At 32.0% G+C, this 25,133-nt stretch overlaps 1 protein-coding gene across 1 annotated transcript in view; it reads left to right on the forward strand.

The window, feature by feature from the left end:
* The window catches only part of LOC106460556 (U4/U6.U5 tri-snRNP-associated protein 1-like), a 53,441-nt gene that overhangs the window by 12,621 nt on the left and 15,687 nt on the right, over nucleotides 1-25,133 (forward strand). Inside the window, exons 2-13 of the mRNA XM_013920271.2 lie at nucleotides 1,622-1,697; nucleotides 3,616-3,671; nucleotides 5,076-5,136; nucleotides 13,002-13,057; nucleotides 13,182-13,338; nucleotides 15,113-15,218; nucleotides 15,478-15,564; nucleotides 16,377-16,473; nucleotides 20,773-20,912; nucleotides 21,651-21,723; nucleotides 22,037-22,107; nucleotides 22,376-22,435. Coding sequence (XP_013775725.1) covers nucleotides 1,622-1,697; nucleotides 3,616-3,671; nucleotides 5,076-5,136; nucleotides 13,002-13,057; nucleotides 13,182-13,338; nucleotides 15,113-15,218; nucleotides 15,478-15,564; nucleotides 16,377-16,473; nucleotides 20,773-20,912; nucleotides 21,651-21,723; nucleotides 22,037-22,107; nucleotides 22,376-22,435 — 1,040 coding nt within the window. The remainder of the gene's footprint in view (nucleotides 1-1,621; nucleotides 1,698-3,615; nucleotides 3,672-5,075; nucleotides 5,137-13,001; nucleotides 13,058-13,181; nucleotides 13,339-15,112; nucleotides 15,219-15,477; nucleotides 15,565-16,376; nucleotides 16,474-20,772; nucleotides 20,913-21,650; nucleotides 21,724-22,036; nucleotides 22,108-22,375; nucleotides 22,436-25,133) is intronic.

A 25,133-nucleotide genomic window follows, 5' to 3' on the forward strand; every position in this document is an offset into this window, starting at 1 on the left:
ACTGTAAACTATTACATACATTCACTAGTAGTGGCAATTAATTTTGTCTGCATAGTGAAACAACATACACAGACATATGCTGAAATAAACATGTTTGAAAGTTCAAAGAAATGATATTCAAGTACCGAAAAGCTTTCTTACTATCATAACTACAGTAATGTTAAAATGTGCCTGCTCTGGATTGAACGAGAGTGACCACCAACAGGCATGATAATTTACGGCAAATGTACAAAGTTCACGCTGCTAACATCACGATTTATTCGGCACAATAAACAAAAGTATGGCTGCAATGAAACATAAACTTGAAATAAAAATACATTTATGAAACAAAATTAAAATGTTTTTTATTTACATATATAAACATGAAATCCTAGTTAAAAATAAAATATACTCATTTATCGTGTAGGTTTATTTACAAATATTATTTTCGGGTCTCGTATATTATTTGAAACCATAAGGAGAGAACGTGATTATTAAAAAATAGATAAAATTTGCATTTTATGGATGATAGAAATGTTTAGGGATTTTAAAATAATGTACTAATGTACAAATCTGGAACAAATATAAATATTGTGATAATTTCTTATAAATACGATTTCCTAATGTAATTTTCCAAGATATTAAAGATCATAATGCAGACTAACTTAAGTTTATCAAAAGTAACAGGCTTTATGTTTTTTAAACTACATGCATTTATGAAAGTTCTTATGAAGTTCCAAACAGTTTCATCCACTAGTTTTATTGTTGGAATGAAATATAGAATGACTTGCATTGGCTACTCAGAAAGTTAGTAGCCGGTGGTCATCGGGTTAAGTGCCTTTCTTTGCCTTAAAAAGGTATTTGGAAGCATTTCAAGGTCTTTCAAAAAGTATAATGTTTGTCATATGGCTGTATATTCTCATCAGACAGTCAATGGTTTGTTCCTAGCATCCATTTTCAGCTCATTCATGTATAACAAAATATGATTGTATTGGTATAAGTTAATAAAGTACAACAACTCTTATAAATAATAAAAACCTTGGGATCTTGTATTATATGATACTGTAAACTTTTTAGACAACTTTCTATGTTATTTTTTAACTGGTAGGATATAAGAATTTCAAATATCTTGCTTTCTTGATCTTTGCTTGTAAATGTTTTCTGTTGATTATATTCAGTAGCCTATCCCTCTCTTTGAATTTATCTCAATCTCAGTGTGCTATATTTCTCTCTTTCTTTTTCACCAAATGTTGTTTAACCCTATAATGCCATTGTGGGGTCACTATTACCCCATACCACTTGGTGTTAATGACTGAAAATTTAATGCTGGCATTCTAGGGTTAAGAACTATTTATAGAATTGTTAAAATAGATTTTTAAACTCAAATGTTTGTACTCGTAACAAACATTTTGAGGAACAGTAGTGTTAATATTCATAAATAATGTATTTCTCTGCCTACTAAGTTACTTCTAGGGTTAAGAACTATTTATAGAATTGTTAAAATAGATTTTTAAACTCAAATGTTTGTACTCGTAACAAACATTTTGAGGAACAGTAGTGTTAATATTCATAAATAATGTATTTCTCTGCCTACTAAGTTACTTTAAAAATAAAAAGATTTATTTTACTTTCTGGAATGCAGAAGGTGAGATTGAAGTCCAAGAAAGAGTGAACAGAGGAGTAGGATCAAACATTTCTCTGAGTATAGAAGAGGCAAAGTAAGTATAGATGTATTATTTTCTAATATTTAGGTAAGCTTATACATGCATATGAATATTATCACTAAGCATGGTAGTGCTTAGTATGTAGGGATGGGCAAAAAAAAATGGCTGCCACATTCAATCTGTTACTTTATGATGCTTATAAATAACTGTTAAATTTGAGTTATAGCTTCATTTGAGCACCTAATTGCTATTATTGAGTGTTTCACAGTAATGTTGGCAAGTGTTACTGAAATGAACTACCTAAAGAGCTAAAGTGTTCATCTTTCTTTTTCCTTTTCCTATGCTAGCCAAGAAATGTGTGAAGTTTTCACAATGGCTTTAGTATGACAGAAAAGTATTTTAAGAGCACTTGAGAACAGGCTATTACTAAGCACGGTTGTACTTAGAATAACCTAAAACAAATCATAATTCTTGTGTAAATAATGTTATCATTACCCCTTAAAGTTAGCTTTTTTACAGAAATCTGCTGTTTCAATTAAAAATCTTAAACACAGGTTGAAACAAGAATTACTAGCCATTAATAGATGTACATTAGATGACTGTAACATGTAGAGTACTCAGTGCTTTGTACACTATACAATCGGTGTCTTTAGGTAGCCAACCCTTATATTATATATGAAGTGAAGGAGTAAAAAAAAATCAATACACATAATATTAAATTTTATTGCACATGTTTATAGAATACTAAATTTCAGTAAGGGGAAAAATGTCACAAAACAAATAATAAACATTTTATAAATGTAAAATAATGTATGGATGGCAGTGCCAAAAAGAATGCAAACATGAATATTGGGATGATACAGTTATACATTTTATATGTTCTTTCCTTACTGTAGGTTCTGCAACATTAAGGCCCATGAAGTCAAGATTATGAACAGTGTTAATTAATAATCTATTGTAGCCAGTTATATGGTAATATCAGTATTTGAAGTCATTCTACAAGCACAGTGAAGAAACTGACAAAACTGATATGATATTAACAATATATATATATTGAATTATAAAAATAAAACAAATGTTCAATTGTCACCCTACTTCAATGCAATTGTTTTAATGAAAGAGAGGAAACAAGTAATAAAAACAATTTTGCAAAAATTAAGTATGAAGTAGGGATGGCAATGGCAAAAAATACCGAAACTAGGTAGGGATGAATACACAAAACCCCACAAAAATCACTACATAAGTAGCTAAATCTTTTCAAGAATAACTTTTATCTTCGATTCTTGTCAGTTGCATGAATTCAGATTTGAATGAAAGCATTTAAACTGAATAGTGCTATGCAGTCTTACAGTGGCTAATAACCATAAGTTTGTAAGATTGACTCAGTACTTACTGGCTACTTATGTAGCAAATTTTGTATGGTTTTGCATATTCTGTACTTTTTGGTATTGCCATCCCTACATCATACTTAATTTTTGCAATTTTTTTAAAAAATATTTGTGACGGAAAATTAATGTACATTACACAGTTACAAATGATGATAATGTTTTATCACCAGTCTTTCTACTGTTCAAATTATAAACCTTTCACATTTTTTTAAAAACTAAACAAATGTTTCAATATCATCAAATTATTTTCAGCTGTTATTGCAATTATTTGGTTAATGAATAATCTACTTTTAAATACAGTTGAACTTTGAATGACTTGGTTGTAAATATAAACATATACTAGTCTGTTTTTAATACTTTAACATTACTATGTGTAATGTGTTGGTGATTTTTTATGGTTTAATTTAGGTTTTGCACTTACATTGAAATCAGTTTTGTTTTTTTGAAGGTTATACACCTTTGTATGTTATATGAGAACATGAGCTTACTGATTAAATTGTACCTACAGAGTTTCTTTTTTGTTTTTTCTATGTTAATTCTTACATTTTTTGTGCTTATTGTATGTTTTTTATTTTCTTTCATAGCCGATTGAGGGCAAAGCTAGGTCTAAAACCTCTTCAAGTCAAGGAAGATAAACTTGGTGAGAAAAAATAAGTTAATTTTTTGTTTTACAGGAAGCTGTTTCAAGTTGGCTTAGATATAATATGTTTCAATCACCATGGGATAAATAGTATTTATTTGCAAACTTTTCATAATATATGCTTTTGAATTTATATTTAGTGTCATTTTATTTTATATAGTTGACTCACATTGATTGTTTGGTTATCACTTGTGGATAGCTATTGCTATTAAAAGAAATGCTTTCTGTCATATGTTATTTCATGATGAGTGTTTCATAGATGAGTGAAATTTTAACCTTGGACTACTGATTGAAAATCACTGTTTAATAACATACTATTTATATAACAGAGTTTTTTTTATATTACATAGTTTATGATTTTGAAATTGGGCCAGATTTCGTGTCAAGACATCAATCTCAAGCACAGTAGCGATGGATTTAGCTCACAAATATTTCTCACTGTCAGTTGGATAGTTTGGTAATTTACAACTCCACCAGGGGCTGTTGAATCACAGAGATTTTACTGACTGCTCATTTCGTTTGCTTCTTAATCTAAAGATATATCCTTTATCCAAATCTCTCTTAACAACAAAACATAATTTAAAAACAAACTATTTTTGTTGTTTTTCCTTCCTGTTTCAGTATATAATGATCACATCTCATGACAGTGTTGTATGTAAAATACATTGTGTAACATATTTTAGAACATCTTTAAAAAAATCCAACTTTTAGTTGTTTTTTCTTTCTCTTCTTTGCCATTAGAAAAGTTTTGAAAGTTGGATTTATTAGCTGCACCTCATTGCATGGCTCTGTAGTTTTTTTTTTTTTTTTTCAAGTACACACTTTTAGCTCATAGCTCCATCATCGCTTGACCGATTTGAGATCTAATTACAATTTTGGACTCAGGAGGTCAAACCCTTTCAATTGCTGTATTTCACTATGCCCAAGGTCTGGTAGATTATTTTACTCTAACCATGCCTAAAAGAATTTCAATTTGAGGATAGGCTCTTAGACATCCTGATGAGTAATATAATTGGGTGAACTCGCGCTCCACATTGTTATTGCTGGTGCACAAAAATATAGATAACTAAAATGGAAAAAAAAGGTATCATAGATTATTTTGCTCTAATCCTGCATAAGAAAATTTCACGTTCCATGGATATTGAGGATTTCCTCTTGTTTTGATATTAACAAGTAAGCTGTGTGAGTAACATTGATAGATTTTTTGTGAACTTCTGAGTAGAGTTGTTAATTCCAAGACTGTCCATCTGCCAGCAAGAGGTTTTAAGTGAGTTAAGTCTCTCAGGTAAATAGTAGTCATGTTTTCTTTTGTAAGAATTCTTTTTATGGTAAATATGTAGAGGTGATTTTTAGAAATATTACAACGTTTAGACTGTAAAGGTAGTTTTTTTCTTCTCTATGAAGTTCATGAAGCTGGTGGAGGTGGAGGAGGAGGGGAGAATTCTTTGAGTATAACAGAAACAAAGTAAGTAAAACATTTTTTATCAAACAAACATACGTGCAACTTCACTCGGACGTTAATATGAGATGTATCATAATAAATATTCTAACTCAATATGGGATGTGTCATGATAAATATTCTAACTCAATATGGGATGTGTCATAAAAAATATTCTAACTCAATATGAGATATGTTGTAATAAATATTCTAACTCAGTATGGGATGTGTCATAATAAATATTCTAACTCAATATGAGATATGTCGTAATAAATATTCTAACTCAGTATGGGATGTGTCGTAATAAATATTCTAACTCAGTATGGGATGTGTCGTAATAAATATTCTAACTCAGTATGGGATATGTTGTAATAAATATTCTAATTCAGTATGGGATATGTTGTAATAAATATTCTAATTCAGTATGGGATATGTCATAATCAATATGGGATATGTCATAATAAATATTCTAACTCAATATGGGATGTGTCGTAATAAATATTCTAACTCAATATGGGATGTGTCGTAATAAATATTCTAACTCAATATGGGATGTGTCGTAATAAATATTCTGACTCATTATACCAGTGTGGAGAGAGTATTTATTTTTTAATTGTTACTCAAGACAGTGCTTTTAGGTGTGGATTTAAAATAAATGTGTTGTTTTTGAGTTTTTATGGTATAATTTGTATATCATAAAAATGTTAGTATTATATCACTTAAAAAAATATTTATAAATCTTTTCAGAAATTATTTATTATGTGATGTTATTCTAGTTAATTTGTGAAGACGTACATTTCACATTGGCTTTCGATTCATGATCCTGTTATATACATTGTTCTGTAATCCTGTTTGTTACTGATTTTATAATTTTATAAAAGTTTTAATTCTATGAATACTACTGTGTAAATCTTGACTTGCTCTTGTCTTCCAACATAATGCTGGATTTCATCTTCTTGACACATCATATTCAAATGTCAGCTGTGTTTGAATTATTATATACAAGTCTTATTAATTGTTTTCTAATAGTACACTGTTATTAACTATGAAAGTCAAAAGGTTGATTCTTGAAAAGCCATAACTTCTTTCTTTAAACTCAGTTATCTTGGTGATTGTTGAATATGTGAGAATGAAAGCATAGCATGTCTGAATAGAAACTAACCAGACTTTCACAAATATCACCAGGATATGGTTAAGATTAAGTAAAATGATATTAGGTACAGTTGTTAGGTATAAACCCTGTACATGTGGGCTCGGTCAATTTGACTGACCTTGCAGTCACCATGTAGCCATAAAATCATATATACTATAACTCTGAATGTACTAGGTGTTTTCTCACAAAATTTGGCAAGCTATTAGCAAACATTACAAATATGTTACACACAGAAAATCAGATATTTTACTAAAGTATTTTTATTATTGATTTCTATGTGAACTTATGAAACCTTTACTGAGTCGGTCAGAGGGAAAGATGATTTTCATGCTAAGAATGAAATTACTTCTTTTCAGCTTACATAATCTTTAAAATCCCCTATATGAGTATCAAAAGTTTTTTGGTAAAACTTTTATAAAATTTATCTCTTTATTTTCTCTACCCTAACAGTAACTGTGGTGAATTCATCAATGTATGTTTAAATGAAAAGTTGAAAAATCTGAAATTAATGATACCTTGATTTGTTTTTAGAATGACTGTAGATTGTAAAAGACAATTGGAATTATTTATCCTAACACCATCAGCTTCTAACCTTCCACACCAACTTTCCTATAATTATATAGTTATTTTACTACAGTCTGATCCTTCTCTATTGGGAAAAGCAATTAATCACAGCAATAGGGTTAACAAAGTTCAGATTGTAGCACAAGGCATATATGCTTCCTTATTGACTAATCTTGTGCATTTATTTCATTTAACTTTTGTTATATAACATAAGAAGTTTCTAATTTTAACATTGGAGTTACTTTTGTTCAAAATATATAACAATGAATAAGAAATATATATAAAAAAAGAAACTTAGCACTTAATAGAGGCATTGAGGTCATTTATACTCAGAGGCTGTGTGTTAGTAATCCTCTAATTTTTCTCACAACATTGTTTATCCAAAACATAATTTGTGTAGGTTTCAAATATGCATTTTTAGAACACAAAAAATATATTAGGCACCAGAATAGAATCTCCCAAAAATATAATTAATCTTTCTTTCTAACTAAGCTATAAATATGTTAAAAAATTCCATTACTGCTTGGAACAATGATTTTATTCAACAGTGTCAAGCTCTTCATATGAACTATGATATTTGTATGCCAAATCTAAACAAATGAACATAAGATTCCTGTACATTACATTATGCTTTTTCAGTAGGTTATAAACTTGTCCATCAGACAAATTGGTGTATGTGAATAATTGATTTAAAATGCATGAAAAGATAGAAGGTGCATCTCTGGTGGGTTTGACAAATTTATTGATATGTCAGCAAATCAACAAGGTGAATGGTTCAAAGTTTATATTCTTCCTTGTCGATATATGTAGTTTGTGTTTCTAATTGATTAGGGACTGTAGAAGCTATATTGTTGAAATTATAAAATCTAAGTGGGAGAGATCAGAGGGTAGATGTGTAACATGACAGAAGTGGGAAGATTGAAATTGATACAGTCTTACCTTCCCTCACAAAAAGCTATCTCGATCTTCTGCCCTCTAAGCATTGCTAAAAACATTTTCCTAATCAGCGCACCAGTCTATATACCCCATCAATTTTGCATCATTTCTGAACATGTGCATATCATATGACTACTCTCCACCAATAGTATTGTGCCATCTATATTGGCACAGCTATCTCTCTCTGCCATTTCCACTCAGTCCTCACTTTCTCGATTGACACAGCATTGTTTAGACTTGTGTTTTTTTGCATGTGGCTACCACTTTGCCATTTTAATTTTCTTTAACAGTTTTATTTTACTGTGTTTGCATTCACTTGTTTCAACAATTCATTTCTTATTACCAAATTACCAGAGATCTTAGTATGAATTTCTGATCCATGTATCAACTACAAAAATTCCCATTACAGTTAAAACGCTACTGGTACGATTTCCCAGAAATTGGTTTCAACTTTATCTGCAAAGAAAGTACAGGCCCTAATTTACAGGGAGCTAGATTCATATGTTTGGCCAGCAATTTCTTCTTTTTTTTCAATGTGAATGTTTCTGAGGAAGAATACAATCAGTGAGAAGACAATTTCAACTCTCTTTTTCTGGCATCTTATTTTGGTCTGTCACACTCTACATCTTTTCTGGAGTTTTCACCTTCCATCAGTTGCAGTGCTGCCACATCAGTTACTTTGGTGGAAAATTGTTCTTTTCTTCCTTTCATCCTATTGCTTCCAGTCCTCCCAGGGGATCTTTGGTACGTTTTCAGCATGCACACTTCACAGCTGGTTGATATACCTGTGGTAGGGACGATTCAGATGCCCTTTGTATGGCTTTGTCCTTATTTACATACAGAAGAATTAAGTATTTCATATTATCAGTGCTCAGACTCTGGTAAGTTAGATATTTATGTGTCCTTTGTCACATAAGTTGCTTTAGATGAACTGTAAGTTAGATATTTATTATTACTTTATTTTTTTAGGTAAATTTAATTGTTTTGCATGTTCATGAATATTATGTACTTTGTAGAATGCAAATTTCATGTGTTTATTAGTTCTTTATTAATAATTACTTTAAGTAGATGTGTTCAGATTGTTTGAAGTTGCATATCATTACTACGAGTAACGTCTAATTCATTGTTCTATCTGGATAATTTTTTTTATTATTGTTAGCTATGGGCCTTATCCTAATTTTTGTCAGTGTGTCCTTTGTATTCTAGGTTAATTTAGATGAATGGTAAGTTAGATTTTGATTATTAATGTGTTTTCTAGGTAATTTCAGTCAGTTTACACATTCATTATTATTACGTACTTTGTAAACTAGGTAAATTTAGATGGATTGTCCGTTTGGTATTTATAAGAACTTATTTTAACTAGGTATGTTTAGATAGTTTGTACGTTACATATAATTACTACTGATAATATATATTTCATTGTTCTATCTGAATGTTTTTTTTTTGTAACTGTTAACTATGTGCCTTATCATCCTAATTTTCATCAGTGTAGGACTTAAGTTTCTTGCTTTGTTATGTCACTGACATGTTTGTTTGTTTGTTTCCCATTCATTGGACTGAGCTTGGCTTTGGCTATTTTCTTATGTTTGTGATACTAGAAACCACATTCTCTCCTTATAATCTATCATTTGCAGTCCTTCCACACAGTGCTCACTTCATCGATAGTTATTTATTGCTCTGAGTTCAGGGCCCTACCGTTTGGACTAACATCTGCTCTTTGTCTTTTGTCGAAGGGTACAAACTCTTACATGACATCTTCACTCTATGAGTATTTGCACTCTTCTTTCTATAGATGACTGGCTCTTGCTTACTTTTTCCTGTTCACAGTTCAGAGACCACATTTTGCTCCTACAGGAAATAGCACGGATGGGATCCCTGATGACAGTGGGGAAGTCTATTCTTAGCCCCTCTTAGTACCTCATTCATTTGGGTTTTCTTCTTTCCTACTTCAGATGGGCCAAGCCTTTTCCTTTTCATCTCCAGAACTGGAGCAAGCAGTGCACACATCCCTCTTACATTTCTCACAGCTTGAGATGTTCTATCTCTTTTGGGATGTAGACTCCCTTAGAAGATTCTCTCATTCACATGGGTTGGGCTCATATGCATTCCCTTTGGTGGACACTTCTAGATCAGTGGAAGCTATCTTCAGATCCCTGGCCTCATGGTTAGACAGAGACCAGATTCCAGTGGGGGTGCTGCTTAATTCCTCATCTGGATTTACATCTATTCACAGACTCATCTTTAGAGGATTGGAGTTCCAACATTGACTCCCTAGGGTTTTCCAGTCTCTGGTCGATCAAGGAGTCTTCTCTTCATATCACCTTTCTCAAGTTTTTGGTGGTTCTTCAAGCTTTGTCCCACTTCCTTTCTCTCCTATGAGAGGGTAATGGTTATGATACATTCCGACATCTCCACAGTGGTCACATATGTCATAGAGCCAGGTCTCTGTGCTTTCAGATCTTGGATATTCTTTCTTGGTCCACAGTCACCACATTGTGGTCCTAACTTGCCATTTTCCTGGATCCCTGAATCTGGAGGTGGATTGATTATCTTTTCCAAACAAAATTCTCCTCACATAGTGGTCACTTGATTCACAAGTCTATAGGTGGGTGTGTTCTCAGCTAGGGATTCCTCATATATGCCTACAACACCCACTGGAAAATCAAACTTCCTTCCCTTTGGTCTCCCGTTCCTCATCTGTTCACACTGGGTGTGGTCATATTCTGTCAAGATTGTATGGGTCTTCACATCTATTCTTCATTTTTCTGTTCGATTCCTCTCCAGAGTTCTATCCTTATTCCAAACCACTGAGTGTCTCATCGTACTGGTGGCTCCATCTTGGCTGCTGCAACCATCGTTCTCACTGCTCTGACCTTTACTTGTTCAACCTCCCCTACTCTTACCTCTGTCTCAGTCCCTATTATTGTCGACCTTGGTTAGATATTGTTCACCCAGATGTCACCATACTCTGTCTTCACACATGGCTTTTGTCAGGTCCATTGTCTCAGCCTAGTGACTGTCTCCACGTGTTGCATCTTTCCTTTCCCGATCTGTTAGACCTTCTTCCATGTCCATTTATCACAGGTGATGTTGTACCTTCTGCCTGTAGTCTCTTCAACGTGGTTTCTATCTTTTCTGTTACTCATCTTTCCTTATTCTTCACCTTGTTGTTTGACAGAGGCTTGTCCACATCGACTCTGTTTAGCTATTAGGTGGCCTTGTTGAACACCTTCCATTTCTCCAGGTTTTGTCTTCCTCTGTCATTTCCCTCCTTTTTCTGCTCCTTTCGAGTCATGCATCCTCCACATTTTGATTTGCCTGGGATCCCACTTTGTGGTGGTTATTGCCTGGTCAGGTATGCTTGGCCTCATACCTGCACTATTTACTGATTACACTATAATGCTCACTGTAGAGATGGGGTGTTTCCACAAGGCCAGTGGCGGCATACCCAGTGGTATATCTCTATATGTTTTTCGATATCAATAACTTTCACTCCATGGTGGACAGTCACTTCCTCTGGTGTGATGTTCCTCTGGATTCTCCACCTCTTTTACTTCCCCCACTTTTCTTCCAGTGGAACATCGAAGTCCTTACCACTTCCCAGTTCACAGTCGCTGTGGTGGTGGACTGTGAAGGCTTCCACATGAGTGAACATAGAATTTACTTTACCATACCTATTCATGATTATACACTCAGTGAGGGCAAAGCTGGTTTCCCTCCTTCATTTTCCTTTGTGTGTTTTTCCCAGGTGAACAGATGTCAGTTGGAGCAGGTCTAGGCTATGCGGGATCCTCTTTGTAATACCGAATTATGGATTACACTGCCCTGTTACTGTGGTTGTGTGCAGTAAAGGCTTCTCTTCTCGATAATTTCAGTTGCAGGAGGTTCTTTCCCTGCTGCTACGGTTAAGTTTGGCAGAGTTCGTCTCCTTCGTAATACTGACAACAGGGGGTACGTACACTGTTGTTGTGGTTGAGTAATTGGTCCATGTCCTCCTCATAATTCCGGATGTAGGATTTTTCTTCTCTGCATTTACGGTTGAGGGAGTTATGATTTTTACTCATAATATTGGTTACAGATATTACTCTGTTCCTACAGTTGAACTGAAGCAATGCCACAACCCTGGAATGCTGGGTTCAATTTTGTTGTCCATCTTTCCCCTACAGTTGTTTTGGGAGTTTGTCCAATTTTGGCTGAAAATCGCTTCCTCTTTGTAATTCTCTTTTGACATATGACAATCTGTTTACTTATGGTTGGTTTTGATGAGTATATAACACGGTCAATATATATACCCTAGCCACAATGTTGATGTTACATTTTTTTATGATGAGGATGAGCTATGAAACCTTATTAATTTGATTTAGGTGATGAATATACATAGCTAATTCTGTTTATATTTTATTGTGGATTGTACCTCTCAGAATAAATTGCACTTGTGCACATCCATTTTTTCCACATGTGTCAGATTAATTTCCTACTTCCAGGGCAAAGAGTATACCTGTTCCAGATGTAGTGCAGTATCCCACAAGTGTGCTTCGTTTTCATCTCACAGCACACCCATTTATTCTAGGTGATCACTTTACACTTGGTTTCTATGTTGTGTGCCTAAACTGGCTCATTCACTTTTGCAATGTGGGATTCTAGCTTTGTGTGAGGAAAGGTAAGACCATATCGGAATTTAACATTTTTCTTACACTGAAAACGTATTTCTCATATGACTTCCTCTCACCCACTTCCCACCCTTCTTCTCCACTTTTGGTGTTCATTTGGAACCTGCTAATTCTCAAAAGTGAAGATTGAACAAGAATAGCAGTGGGAACTAGCTGCTCCAATATAGATGGTGCAATACTACTGGTGGAGAGTAGTCAAATGATATGTACACATTCAGAAATTGTGAGAAATTTATGGGGTATATTAACTGGTATGCTGATCACATATTGTTTTAGTAATGCTTAGAGAGCAGAAGAAGATAAAGGTAAGTACCTATCAGAAATACATTTTCAGTGAAAGAAATTGTTAACTTTCAACTACATTTTGATGTCATGTTTATATGATAAAGTTGTTGAATTAAATTTTGTAAAAAGGTTGTGAAGTAACTACAAAGTCAATGAAATTCAGTGAGCCTTTATTCAAAGGGTTAAAGCACTTTCTTTGCTTATGAAAAAAATATTGTTAAATCTTATTGTGTTCATTATCTACACAAATATTACATGTTTTAATAAGTGTTTTTCTTTTGTAGCAAATTAAGAGCAAAGATAGGCCTCAAGCCATTACAACTTCAAGAAGAAATACCTGGTAAGATTAAGCTAATTGGACAGATTATGCAAAATTACATGTTATTTTTCTATTTTGAAATTTGTAGTTTTGTTTTAAATAAATATGTAATAGTTGTGATGAGATTTTCTTGTTGTTTGGGCAGGTCTTGAGCAAGCTGATGGTGGCAATGATGATGATGAAGAAGAAAGGAAAGAAGTGTTTGTTAAAACAGAAAACATTTCAGACAAAAAAAAGGAAGAAACAATACGTGAAAAGCTAAAAATTCAGAAAGAAAAGAGAAAAATAGCAGATAAATTAAGGTCAGTTTTCTTAGAAGATTTGTAATGAAGAGTTGTAATGTATAATTAATCTTGCCTAAGAATGAAAATTGTGATAAATATTAGGATAATAAAAGCATATATATACCTGATTTGAAACACCTGTATCTTTTGTCCATTCAACAATTAGCTTTAGTTGCCCTGTAATAATTATATAGATGTCAATGAAAGTTTCTAGTCATTACTTGAAGTTTTTAATGAATAACTTGTGTAGTACAGACTCTTGTTGTTTTTGGTTCTTATAATCTGTATGATTAACTGGATGATGGTACTTATACATTTGGCTTTAGATGTAAAACAGTAAATTAATTATTATTACTAGCACTTCCATTTAATGAAGTGGCTTTACTGTCTATTGATATTTTTAGCACTCTTTATTCTGGGTTTTTATATTAAGTAGGTTGGTTTGGTTTTTACGGCCACATGAATTTATGGAGTATGAAGTGACCTTCTGTTAGGTAGCAAAGTATTCTTTAAGAGTTGTGCATTTGGTACAAATCACAGACTTGAAGATTGATTTGAAATGTGACCTTTTACAATTTCTTTATTCGATCTTTAGAAATAGGTTAAAATGTGCACGTATGTAGCATGTAAGGATCCAGTTTGAATTCCTTCTGCAACTTTTCTTGCCAGTCTTCATTTTTTATAGAATAAAATTATAGGTCTTTTATCTTAAACAATAAAACCTTCCAAACCTGGTAAGAAAGCTATCATATAATTTTAAACTTTGTCGTATATTTAGTCAAACATTCACTGATCACATTGATCAAATTATGTCTTAAGTATCTTCATTGTCTGTAAGAAATACTAAGTAGATACCTCATAACAATAGTTCATTAAAACTATAGAAATAGTAATATTTCTCAAAGAAGGTACACAAAACATTGTTAAAATTTTCAAATTTAAAAAAAACTCAAAATTTCACACCAATCATAGGGAACCAGAAAAGACCTGGAAAAAGTTTCTTTCTTGTGTTAAAGAATATACAACCTTTATATGTGAGGACATAAACTTCAATTATTTGCTGTAGCAGAGCTGTATATAACTTCTATATGTGAAGACCTAAACTTCAATTATTTTCTGTGACAGAGCTGTATATAACTTGTATATGTGAAGACTTAAACTTCAACTACTTTCTGCGACAGAGCTGTATATAGTTTGTATATGTGAAGACCTAAACTTCAATTATTTTCTGTGACAAAGCTGTATATAACTTGTATATGTGAAGACCTAAACTTCAATTATTTTCTGTAACAGAGCTGTATATAACTTGTATATGTGAAGACCTAAACTTCAATTATTTTCTGTGACAGAGCTGTATATAACTTGTATATGTGAAGACCTAAACTTCAATTATTTTCTGTGACAGAGCTGTATGTAACTTCTATATGTGAAGACCTAAACTTCAATTATTTTCTGTAACAGAGCTGTGTATAACTTGTATATGTGAAGACCTAAACTTCAATTATTTTCTGTGACAGAGCTGTATGTAACTTGTATATGGGAAGACCTAAACTTCAATTATTTTCTGTGACAGAGCTGTATATAACTTTTATATGTGAAGACCTAAACTTCTAACACTTTATTTAACAGTGTTATATTTATTAAGATGTATTTGTGAGGAGCTAGGCTTCTGTCATTTTCTGTAGTAATGCTCATATTTGTCATGTGATATTAGTCATATGTGTTTGGTTTATACTCAACATGAACAATCAGTTTTTTATGTCACAAGATCAGTTATTTATTTTCCCATTAGTAAAACAAAATGCTTGGGAGAATCTGATTCAGAGAATGAAGATGTGCTTTTATGGGTGAAAAAAAGTCGCGAGTTGCAGGAGGAAAGAGAAAAGGCAGAAAAACGGGTAAACTTTTCATGGTTTCTTGATTATCTTCTGTTATAAAATGAATACTTTGTGATTTTCTTTTTAAAATTGGGTTTTAGTGAAGACTAGAAATTAGTGTATACACTTTTGTAAACTTTGTGAAATATAATGAAGTTTTTAGTTTTGTAGAAGTAGAGAATGTTTAAACTTATGAACATGTTTTATTACAAGGAAATGGAATTGAAATATGTAGTTTGTATACAAACATATTTTCAAAATTGTTATGCATGTAATATAGGCCAAAATGCTTGCTGAGATGGATGAAGAGTTTGGTGTTGGGGCCTTAGTTGAAGAAGAATTTAAAGGAATGAAAGCATCTGGAAAGGTATGGAGCTAATGTAGTTTGCTGGTAATGGCTTATATGTTGTTTATATTTTTCAAGCCCACTTCTTTGTCAGTATTTTTGTATAATATTATGACAGAAAGTTGGTTCTGTTGAATATGTACCCATTTATAAAGTTGGGTTACTTCCAAAATTATATGGTGGTAAAAGTTCTGATTCTGTTGTTATGTGTGTCTTACTTTAAGTTGTTTAAACCTGATCTTACTGATGTTTTTTGGATGTGTGATTAAACACACCTTAGTGATTAGATGGTAAAACATGAAACTGCACAGCTGATCATCGTTTATAGAAACAAGTTTTTTTTTGATTTAGTTATATATATGATCTAACCTATGAAATGACAAACATTGTGAAAATGTAGTTTTGATACATTTTGTTGCACAACAATTTTTCTATCTGCTGTGGTTCACACTTGACTTGCTGATTTGCATATTCAAAATTGTTTTAATGTAACATACTTAACCCTGTGAGTAAAGTTAATCATCTAACACATCTTAACGATTAGATACTGTAACATTAATTATCAGTTGCAGGAGAAGAGTGGTCTAATTTAAGAAACACAACACATATCAGTTGCTGGATAGTAAGATCTGAAAGTGCAATGCCGATCATCATTTGTAAAGAAAGGGTTTTTTAATTTAAAGTTGTGTGGTATATTTTAGTTCTGTGAGTAGCAGTCTTTTGGCTTTGGATGTTCATTACACTTAAACTTCAAGTGGATGATTTTCTAGTTTATACATAGAACTTGGAGTGATAAAATACCTTTTATTAATGTTTTTATCTCTATTGGATAGGCCTACACGAGTAAAGACCTTCGAGGACTCACGGTTGGCCACGGAGTTAACGTTTTCAAAGAAGGTGGTTCTGTTGTGATGACACTACGTGATAGAGGTTAGTTGCTAGTATAAAGTTTAGTGCAACTTTCTTTTCAGTTGGCAAAAATATGAAAAAAAACACCAGAAATTAATGTTTCTCCGTGAAGCCTCCACTTTAAAGGAAATTGAACTGTAAGTTTGAGGAGAAATGAGAAGTTTTGTTGAACTGGTTACGAATTATTTGATAAAACCAACAATTAATATTTGTGACTCTTTGCCCTTTTTTTTTCAATTGAAGAATATAACCAGTACAGCATAAATTAGGCTTAGCGTGATCACAACTAAATAGTTGCATAAAGTTTTAGAGCAGAGTTTAAGTAAAAATGTATAAAAAGAAACTGTACAGTTGTAGAGAAATAAACAACAAAATGTAAATTTTCTGGACTTGGAGAATAGGCCTTTAGGTCTAAGGCTTAAAATGTTTAGATTTTTTGAATTAGTTTATCATTAAAACCATTGCCTTTTTTTGGTTATGAGTAAAACCTGTTTTTTTCAGGCAGATTACAGAACGTTAAGTAATAACAACTTCTTAACTCTTTTTCCACACCGGCTTGGTCGAATTGACCGACCTTATAACCACTTTGTACTTGTTATAGTTTCCATACTATAACTTTTAATACAGTATATATATGTTCACAAAAATCATATTTTTTAATGAAGGATTTTTACTGAAGATTTGTCCATGAATATATCAAATCTTTTTTTTTTAATAGTCTCTGAGACAAAAGTATTTTCATGTTAAGATTAAAAATATTTTTTTTTCTTAAAAATCAACTTTCATTTGTGTAACCTCTAAGACCTCATAAATACATGTAAAAGTTTGTTTTTCAATAACATTTTATATTTTATTTGTTATTACATTTCCCTCAATGCTATACTTGATTCTTCAGCTTATAGACAAATCATAAAAGTATAATGAAAAGAAAAGTTGTAAAATGAGGAATAAAATAAGCAGCTGTGCCATTTTTTTCTCTTTATTATTGGTCACGAAGTTTCACAGTACATCTCTTGAGATGTTGAATCACTAAACATTTCACATTTATTTTCTGTTTATTTTACTCTCAGTGACTAATATAGAAACCCACTGAAAATAAAGCAGTAATTTGCCGCTTGTGTCGGTAGACTGTTTACGCGACACCATAATATACTACCCTCAAAAGCAACAAAGCATGCGTGAAGAGGTAGGTGACTTGACTCCTGCTCAGAGGACAGGAGGTCTAAGGTCTCGAATTATATATCCTACGATATTTTCTTGGAAAATTTAGAGTAATAATACTGCACTTAGAATCAGTGAAAACGTTTATACCGACAACAGGATGTGGAGTTTATCGGTTTACGTGTGAATCCTACAGTGTTTAGAACAAGAATTCTCCAGAGCTATGACACTGTACTTTGAATCTGTTAAAACGTTTATTATATGGTTTGGTACTGATACAATAAACATCACAATTCTTTGAATATTGATAATCATTTTGGGGTGTTTGGAATTTAGCGGCATAGGTGTACAAAGATGTTATTTGAGCACATGCTTATAAGATCCTATTCCCTTTTTCAGCACACTTAATCGTCAATTAATAAAAACGCAGGTTCTTGTACTACCTATTGCATTCGTTAAGTTTTGGTTTTAGTTTTGCAAACCTTCTAAGTCTAGTCTTCTTTATTATTTCCCAGACATTTGTAAAATATCTTCTAAATGTGATGAAAAAACCTGTTTTTAAATTGTCAAGTTTCTAATGTTCTATAATTTGCCTTTATTTTACCTCAGTTTAGACAATTAGAATAACACACATTCAGAAGGCATAACTCTGTGTTGGCCTACAAAAAATACAAATCTGTAACTATAATACAAGCACTTTGCAAAATACAGTGATATTTGGCTACCATAGATTACATATGTATATATGTATGTATGTGTATATAAATCAGTAAATACCATACTATGCAATACATTAATTGTTTTTTAGGCAATTAAAATCAGCACTATGAAACAATAATGAATTTAATATAAAAGTAGAAATTGTGTTACTTTTTTATAATAAATATGAAACTATATTAAGGGTTAAGCTCTCATTCATGGAGAATACATTATGAAAACTTTAGAGGGCATTATTTACTTAGTTTAAGTAGCTAATTATCATTTGTAGAATATTTCAATATACTGGGGCAGAAAGACCAACTTCAGGTAGCTGGGCTTGTCTCAGCTCACCTGGTGTATGCTTGAATGGTAAGGGTCTTTTATTTTGGTTAACATCAGTGAGTTCAAGCACTCAACTCCTAACCCTTAACTGATTCTCCTTAGTGCTGGCACATTTTTGATCAGTGTTTGGATTTTGTCTGATAGATGGATTATCCCCAATGCATTTGGGTGCTATGACACAGGCATTATCCTTTATGACTTAGGGATAACAGTAAGGAATGTTAAAGGAGTCGTGTTTTTGAATTTCAACTACAGTATGCTGTTTTGGTTTATATATATATTACTGTTTACTCATAAATGTTCAAATTTTAGTTATTTTTCTTAAAACATTGAACAAGCCTCATTTATTCTTCTGAGTGGAGGGTGAAGAGATATTAATTTTTGTAGGTTTCAAATATAAATCTTAGAAAACCAAAATATTATCAAGTTATTGTATTAGTACACACAAAATACATGGGATTTATCTGGATCTCTAAATAAGCTATATGCGGCTTACAAAAAATCCCATTCCTATTCAGAGCAAGGACCTATTCATTACACTTCAACGGTTTTAACGAAGTTATTACTTTCTCCTTCAAGCTACCTACAAAACGAGGGGAAACTGATCTTTCTATTGGTTATAAACATGGACTAATTAATAGCAGTAGGTGAGAGTAGACAACAAAAGAATTGAGTAGTGGGAGGAGTCACTGTTGTAGGTTTGCTAAAAATATTGACATCTCAGCAAATCATAGAGGCGGGATGTTCTTATTTTATATTTAGCTTGTCTATATCTCTAATTTGAGTTCCTAATTTGCTAGTCACTGTACCAAACTGTAGGTGTAATAAAATATAAACTGAGCAATAAGACAAGAGCAAGTGATATGTGACACCCAAAAATTGATATTTAGTTTCTTTTTCTTTATATTTCCTTTTAAATTAAGAAATTAAAACATGTATAACGTTAAAATTTGAATTATAAACTACATTTTGCTGCCAACTTCATTGACATAGGTAGTAAAGTTATTTGATAAAATTTGGAAATATAACTCTCCAAAACATCATGATATGTGCACTTTAACTTGCACAGGGTGAAAGAGTTAAGGCTTCAACTATTGTATTATTATTTATACTCATCCTAGGTTGCCCATGAAATATAAAGAAAACTTCATCATTCATATGTGGTGACTACTGATTTGACTTTTTATTTGATTTATGATATCTTCTTTACCAGAATATGGAATGAAGTAAACCGGATACAGAATTATTGTTTGTTGTGTACTTTGTATGGAAAAGTTTTTGTTTTTTAATTGTTTCCTTGGCTTGTATTAGAACCCTAGACCCTTCGCACACCATGTGAATACTAACCAACTGATGTAAATGGTTAATCTACTAGTGCTTTCTAGTAAGGCACTTTTTTTTTTCTAACAACTTAAACTTTCAGAGTTTTCCCTTCTCACAAACCAGGCTCGTTCTTGGAGTATAGTTGGACACCAGTTTCTGTTGTGTTAATTTGATGGTCAATTTTTTGTTGGGTCAGAATTTAACTTGAGAACATCAGACAAGAGTTCTACCAACTGTTAGTACTTGCTGGTATTAAAGACATCTTTTAACAACTCAACTACCACAGTGGCACTTTATACCTAAAAGTATTCAATGTTATTTGGATTACTTTAGTTTAATTTGCTTCATTTGTAGATGCACAGACTTGTCTGTTGGTGGTTAGCATGTGTGGCTAGAGAATGAAGGATCTGGGATTTGAGACTTAAAGCTGCTGAACACACTCAACCTTAGTATGTTTTTCAAAAAGCCAAACAGTACTCTGGTGTTGCAAATTGGTTTGCACACACTTTGCCCAATAGTTGAAAGTTAAGGATAGCTATACCTGAATCTTAGGAGTTTCTTACCTTGGTGCATTATTCCATATGCACATAAGGTGCCATTCAGGTTGAAACATTTCCAGTCCCATTTGTTTGTTAGTAGTTGTGCTTGTTTACAATGTTCAAAGTAGGTATATTGAGGAATATCAAGTAGCTTAACATACAGACCTAGATATAGTGCAGATAAGGAAAAGTTATTTCATGATGGTAGGTGTTTAAGTAAAGAAGTCTTATTTTTTGCTGATTTTCTGTATTACAGATGTATTAGATGAAAGTGAAGATGTTTTGGAAAATGTTAATATTGTGGAGGAAGAGAAGGCTTCCAAAAATGTTGAAAATAAGAAAAAGAAACCAGAGTACAGACCATATGAAGAACCCGAGTTTGATGAGTTTGGAATTGTAAGATCAGTCATTTTTAATATTTAATACTAGTATGATGGTTGTTTTTTTATTGTTTGTTGTTAAGCACAAAGCTACACAAAGGTCTGTGTGTGCCATGATCACTGTGGATATTGAAATTTGATTTTTAGTGTTATAAACCCTAAGACTTACCACTGGAAGGCTGGTTATTTTAACCCTAGTTTTTATTTTATATGAAGTTTTGAGATATTCAAAAAATAAATTCTGTTATGTGCCAGGATTTTAAAATAACCTTTTAAAAGTTAGCTGAGAGGTGCTTTATACATACAAATGTTTTAATAAATAATTATATGTTTAGTGAAAGAACTTGATACATTAAATTCGATTGCCTTTTGATACACTTTTGCAACAGTGTATTGTATTTTGAGCTGTTTGAAATGTGCACATAGTATCATACTTTTAATGAAAAGTTATATTATAGTCTGGCAGATATCTAATAGGTTAATATTAACAGAATGATAAAAAAGTACTTATGTATCAACACTTAGCCATCTTCTGGCTGTGACAGAGATGATGGAACAAATTATTACATCTAGAAATATTTAGGTGTTAAACCACTGGAGACCAATTCTTTAATTAGCATTTGAAATTGCTCGTTATTGTGCTAAGCTTAAACCAGTACACTCAACATTCTATGATAGTTTGGTTTGTGTGCTTGTTTTTATATTTTGATGTAATTTGTACTTAGAATGATTTTTTTTTAAAAAAAATTGTTAGGTAAAAAAGAAATCTGTCTTGTCAAAATATGATGAAGAACTTGAAGGTCCGAAGAAAGAACTGTTCAAAATTGGTGAGTTGTTTTACCCAATAACTGGAGATGAAAGATTTACGTTAGGGTTAGTTTTTAAGTCCAAAGAAGTTTAACTATTATTTTGATAAATATTGGAGCCATTTTAAAACAAAAAATGAAGTCTAATATTTTCAAGTTATTTTTAAATGCTCTTTTAGTTTGTTAAAGGCTCCCATGTGTTTGTTGTGATAGTAATAGTATGTAAAGAACAAAAATACATTTTGAATAACTATATACAAAATAATTTTTTTCATCAGAATTCTACAAGATTAAATATCAGCTATTCTGTTATCATATTTTTCTTGTTATACAGGATCTACAAGTATAGGTGATAGAGAAAAAGAATTGGAACTTATCAGGTTAAAGCTAAAACAACAGCAAGGAGTAAGTTGCCTTTTATAGTTTTCTTAAAAATGTTGAGCCTGTATATATGCTTAATACTATATATAGCAAAATTTGAATCAAAAATCATTTACTGAAGCTTCATATTTAGTTGTATTTGCACATTAAAGCTTTAGCTGAAGTGTTAAATGTATCAGATACATTTTGCTTTCTGATACCACTGTTGCATTGTACTGAGATTGAAGATTTTAAATGCCATTTAAAAATATACTTATATTTGAATTTCTAATTGTTATCTTTTTACTTACAGACTACTCTAGATTTACCAGCTTTGAAACCTGCCTCAGAATACTATACAGATGAAGAAATGGTCAGTATATGTTATGAATATCCAAGTTGTGTCTTGTATGAGAGGATGTGAGACTTTCATGTAAATCATCATAATCACTGTATTATTTTGAAACTAGCCTGAGAACACTACACAGATAAAGAAATGATCAGTTAACCCTCCTTCCACAGGCATTTGTTTCTGAACATGTCGTGAGGTTTTAGTGAGTTACATTCAAAATTTAATTAAACTACTATCTTTTCATGGTATACCAATAAGTATAGCATAAGAATGTAGCTAATAATCCATATTTTTAATAGTATATAAGTTTCAAGTTCTTACTTTTATAAGGCAATATTAAAACAAAATTGAGAATTTCTCCTAGTGTAAGAATTGTGACATTTGCTTTCTTTTCTAATTTATTTACCACCCTCTCTATGAAGTACAAAATTTAATGTAAATTACTCGTTATAATATCATCATCACTCGGACAAAGCTTACTTTTCGTAGCCTTCAATCTTATTTGGTCACAGAGCCATGAAATAGACAATAACTCCCCACTAGCCATGCCCACTTGTCTCATCCTTTCTTTCAGAAATGGCTGATAGTTCTCTCTGATGTTCAATACTATGTTATTTATAACCAATAGAAAGCCAAGGTTTTCACCTATCAATTGACATTATGTTGTTTTCTGTAAAGAGAATTGTCAAATTTGCTTTTAGTTCAAGCTTGATTCCCATGGGAAACACATCTATGAGCTTAGATAAAGTTTTAACAGCTCTTGTCAATAGCTAGAATTATGATATTTATGGGACATTGTCCGCTTTGTTTTGCTCATTATTATTCTGTGTTCTTTGGTGCATTAATTAAATAAAAAATTATTTAGTACAGTAATACCATTAGTATAAAAAGTACGGTTAAGTGTCATCGACAGTTGGCAGCAAAACCAACAGAAGACCCAGGTAAGTACTGTATTTCTTGTTTTTCATGTGTATTCTTTATTTATTATTATACAAGTAACTAAATTTTAAAAATAGGAAACGTTTTAGGTTAGATTAGCTGAAATAAATAATAATATAATAAATGTTCACAAAGTATGCTTGCAAGTAGCTTGTGTAATGTAATTCAATAACGTAACATGAGCTGCAAACTGACCAGTTGTTGGCAAATTCTATTGAGAGCAAACTTTATGGGTAGGCAGATCTAGGTAGAGAAAATAACAGATAAAATATAAAGTTTTACTGAAGAAAATGTTTGAAATTTATTTAGGGGGCTTAAGGAATTACACAACTAAAAGGCCCGGTATGGCCAGGTGGTTAGGGTGCTTGATTGCAATCTGTGGGTTGCGGGTTCGAATCCCCGTCCCACCAAACATGCTTGCCCTTTCAGCCATGGGGGCATTATTATGTGACGGTCAATCCCACTATTCATTGAAAAAAGAGTTGGCGGTGGGTGGTGATGACTAGCTGCCTTCCCTCTAGTCTTATGCTGCTAAATTGGGGACGGCTGGTGCAGATAGCCCTCGTGTAGCTTTGCACAAAATCCGTAACAAACAAATACAAATAAAATTTGAGATTTTTAAGAGGAGAAAAGTACTTTTAATCTTGACATGGGAATCATTTAGCACTTGGACTAGTATATAAAAATACTACATATGTTCATGGACAAATCTTTAGCAAAAATGCTTCACTAAATAATATCATTATTTGTATACAAAAGAATAGTAATGTTTTCTAAAAGTCTGCCAAATTTTGTGAAGATACACTGAGTGTATTAAAAATTATAATATGGAAAATATAACAAGTACAAAATCAGAGAGTTAATACTGTAAATATCATAGTTAGGGGAAGACATTTGGGTTATACTTCAACCTGCCTTAATAGAAGCACATAAATGATTAAAACTACTCAGTTCTCCTGATGGTTACACCACATGCAGGCCTTGAAATTAGAACATGAAGATCATGACATATAATATGTTGTTGTAAGAGCAATAATTTGGGCAACACCATCGTAAATGCCCTTGGTATGTCCTGAAGATATTTTTCCACCTAAAAAAATGCACTTTAATACGAGGCAAGCATTCTCACAAAGGTGAGAAGTGAAGAAAATTACAGTAGGTTTTCTTTTTATCAATTAAATATTTCTGGAGAAATCATAAAATTAGAGGCAGCTTTTCAAGTTAAACATCAGGCATCAAGTTTGTGATGTCCCATCCATACAATAATTAACTTCCCCAACAAATCAAAATGAGACCTGTATTGTTTAAGAGTCCTAATAGTTTTGTTTTCAAACATTTATATTCCTCGTTCTTCAAAAAAAACATTAAATTGAACTCATTTTGCTTTGTACATAGTTGTAGCTAAAATATGTCAAACTATTGTAAATTTAAAGAAATGGGCTTCACTTTTCCCTTCCAAGACAGCAATAATCCAAAATGCATTTTTCACAATACATATAGTTTTGCAGAGTGCACGTTAGTTTTGGTTTTGAATTACATTCTGATTAAAACAAAATATTAATTAATCTAATACAGTGTAAAAGCTACCAGCCAGAGAATTATCAATCATTTTAGTATATAGTTTGTGAAAGAAGGGCAGCACTTAAAAAAATCACTTGGAAATATATGGACAGATAGTTCTACATGTAAAAATTATAGTGTGAATTTTTACAGATTTGTCTTTGTCATGGTTTGTTACAACAATCCACTAAATCCAGTTGTAGGTGAAATTTTATATTTG

Source organism: Limulus polyphemus, unplaced genomic scaffold (assembly GCF_000517525.1).
Source record: "Limulus polyphemus unplaced genomic scaffold, Limulus_polyphemus-2.1.2 Scaffold794, whole genome shotgun sequence".
NCBI classification, from domain to species: domain Eukaryota; kingdom Metazoa; phylum Arthropoda; class Merostomata; order Xiphosura; family Limulidae; genus Limulus; species Limulus polyphemus.